This window comes from Hipposideros armiger, unplaced genomic scaffold (assembly GCF_001890085.2).
Source record: "Hipposideros armiger isolate ML-2016 unplaced genomic scaffold, ASM189008v1 scaffold_743, whole genome shotgun sequence".
NCBI classification, from domain to species: Eukaryota; Metazoa; Chordata; class Mammalia; order Chiroptera; family Hipposideridae; genus Hipposideros; species Hipposideros armiger.
In genome coordinates, this window is record NW_017732093.1 from 646993 (window position 1) to 650222 (window position 3230).

Genomic DNA, 3230 nt, shown 5'->3' on the forward strand with positions numbered 1-3230 from the left:
TATATATATATATTCACTTATAGTTGACATACAATATTATACAACATCAGCTTCAGGTGTACAGTGCAGTGATCAAGCCTCTTCCCTGGGGCTCTCTTAGGAAGCCTGAGTCCCACCCTCGGGATTCTGAGGGGTGCTTCAGGGGGTGCCCTGACTGACATGGGTGGATAGGGTTTTAGCTAAAACCTGCCTTGTCTGCAGCACAAGGCGGGGGTGGGGTTGGGGGGATGAGTGGGGTGGGAAGGCTGAGGGAGCACCTCCTGGCAGACCAATGCCCTTGTCCTGAGTTCTTGGTTCTCTGCTTGCAGATTCTCCAGGCAGCCTGGCCCTTGCTCCTGCAGCCCCGGGGGGAAGCCTCCTGGGCCCCTCTCACTCCTATTCCTCATCCCCGTTGAGCCTCTTCCGTCTGCAGGAACAATTCCGCCAGCATATGGCGGCCACCAACAACCTGGTACACTACTCCTCCTTTGAAGTGGGGGGTCCGGCCCCTGCTGCTGCTGCCGCCGCCGCCGCCGCAGTGCCCTACCTGGGTGTCAACATGGCCCCACTGGGCTCACTGCACTGCCAGTCCTACTACCAGTCCCTGTCAGCAGCTGCAGCTGCCCACCAGGGCGTATGGGGGTCCCCGCTGCTGCCTGCACCCCCGGCAGGCCTGGCACCTGCCTCGGCTGCCCTGAACAGTAAAACCACGAGCATCGAGAACCTGCGGCTTCGGGCCAAGCAGCACGCGGCCTCCCTGGGACTCGATACGCTGCCCAACTGACTGCTGGCCTCTAACCCAGCCAGGGGTCTTGGGTGCCCCTCTCCCAGCCCCATGGTTATTCCAGATGGCTCTCACAGAGTTAACTCAGTGAGCCCGGAGATCCTGGGGCCTGGAATCCTGCTCCCTGTCCCCTTCCCTCAAAACCCCAGCCCTAGGTGAAGCCCGCACCTACACACCCTCTGCATGGCCCTGCTTGGATCCCATGGAGGCTAATGGGAGGAGGTGAGAGGCTGGGGTGCCCCCAGCTTTCCCAGGGGAGCGAGAGGCTCTCGCTGGCTAGATTCCCACCTCAGTGTCACCTCCTCTCTTCCCTCCGTCCTATCCCTTCTGCCCCATAGTCTATTGATGTGTGGAATGTGAGATATAAATATAAATATATAAAGCTATATTTTCAGGCACCTGCCTGCCCCAGGCCCCCTGCCCACTCTGTCCCTTCCCTCCGCTGTCACCCTTGCCTCCACCTACAGCTCCTGCATCTCACTCTGGCTTTCCCTTCTCTCTCTCTGTCTCCTTCTTCCCGGACCTCCTCTTCCTGCCTCTGTCCTGTTCCCTACAGCCCCTCCCCCAGCCTCTGTCTTCCCCACTCTGGATCTGTTCCCCATGGCTCTTGTACCCTTTCCTGTTTTCTTTCTTTGGCTCTGGCTATGTTGGTGTCATCCATTCCCAAGCTGTGTTTTGTTTGAAGTGGTGGCTTTTTAGCTTTAGTAATGTTGCTTCTTCCTGTTCCTCTCCTGCTGCTTCTTCCCGCCTGCCCATCCCCTCCCTGTACTGGCACACTCTTGAGGCAGCTGCTCCTTTCCATCCCCAGCAGAGGTGATCAGGCCCTAGCTGGAGACCTATAGTGGGTAACCACTAGAGCTGCAGGCAGGAGGTGGCACTGGCACTCACACACACCCTCCCCCGGGCCTGACATCTAGAAGGGGTAGTGAATCACGTTCTCTTCTCTCTTTTCTCAGCTTTGAGGCCCCATTCCTAAGATTGAGGAAGAGGGGAGTGAAGGCAGGAGTCAGGCTGGGGCAGGCAGTAGAATGGCAGCCTCCCTGCCTGTAAGACCTCCAAGACAGAAGCCTGCTGCCTGCACTCACCCAGACTGCCCACAAGGCTCTAGACCTCCCTTTGGTGAGACTTCGTAGTTGGAGGGAGGCAGCCGGGGAAGGGATGCTCTCAGAGGCGATACTCCTCTGCCACAACTGGCCTCCAGGCTCAGCAGTTAGTGTCCATTACAGCGGTGTGTCTGAGCCGGGAATGAAGGTTGAACTCTAGCTCCTGATCACAGTGAGTGTAAACCACACAGCAGTGTGTAGTCTCAGGCTGCTGTTGGCATCCTGTGCCAGAGCTAATTGTTGTAATAAGGGCTTCTGTCCAGATAGTTACTGGCACGGAAAGGTGTGTTCCTGTTTATGAGGGAACCCAGCTCAGAAAACTCCCTTTCAAAGCAATGTGACCTTGAGCTAGCCAGTAGCCTCTCTGGGCCCGTGTCGCCACCTGGCTAAGATGGCCTGTGCCATCCTGTCTGGCTCTAATGGTCTGCATGTCTGTACTTAGAAGTTTTTAGTTAAACTCACAACAACCATAAAACAGCTCTCAAAGGCACAAAGTATGAATTAGAAAATTACTGTTGCCTTGTTGCGGAGCATTGGGTGTTGCATGCACAAGCCTCTCTGTGGACACGGCTACAGTCTCTGGGCTTCTGTTTCCCAATAAGTATAATGGGTTCCTTCTAGTTGAGACAATCTGGATTTGATCCCGTTTTTCTTGAGTTCTAATGCCAGCCTCTGTGGTCACTCCATCTCCATGCCTTCACATGGTCCCAGGGGTTAGGGCGGGAGGCAGGGTCTGGCTTGCACAGACTCCAGGTCATGATCCCCAACCCTCTGTGGCTCACCACTGAACTGTTCACCTTCTGCTTAGAGAAGTTGCATCTGAAAGTCCTAAGGCTTGATATTCCCATTGGGAAGAGGAGGTGAGTCTATTGGTGTCTCAGTAGGATTAATTTGCAGAGTAGTTGATGCCCCTCATCCTTGGGGGTCTTTCTGGGCTGGGACAGATGGAGAAGGCTTTGGATGAGGGAAAAAGTGAGGGGGATGGTAACTTGGACCAGGAAAGCTGATTGAACAAAGCAATGGAGCGAGACTAGACAACAGGGAAGGGGTAGTTGGCTTCATGAGAGGTGGGACTCAGGGCCTTGGATCCAGTTTAAAGCCTTCACCTCCATGTGGCAAACACCAAGACAGGCAGGTGAGGGTTTCTGAATAGGGGATCAGATGAACCAGGATCTGGGATCTGGGATTTGGAAGGTGAATTCAACAGCCAGAGAAGTACCAGAGAAGGAGGAAGCAGGGGCACAGGACGGTGGCAGAGACTCTAGGAGACAGAAGACATTTTTGGTTTGTCCTCTGGAATCAGCTCCAGGAAGGTCTGTTTCTGAACTGAACAAAATCTCATCTGGACCAGGCTTGGGGACTGA

The 3230-nt window shown here is 54.9% G+C and overlaps 1 protein-coding gene across 2 annotated transcripts in view; it reads left to right on the forward strand.

Moving 5' to 3' along the window:
• The window catches only part of DMBX1 (diencephalon/mesencephalon homeobox 1), a 6060-nt gene extending 5121 nt beyond the window's left edge, over positions 1 to 939 (forward strand). For both annotated transcript variants that reach the window (XM_019627972.1, XM_019627971.1), the window contains exon 4: positions 309 to 939. In XM_019627972.1, coding sequence (XP_019483517.1) covers positions 309 to 763 — 455 coding nt within the window. In that variant the 3' untranslated portion in view covers positions 764 to 939. The remainder of the gene's footprint in view (positions 1 to 308) is intronic.
• The last annotated feature ends 2291 nt before the right edge of the window (positions 940 to 3230 follow it).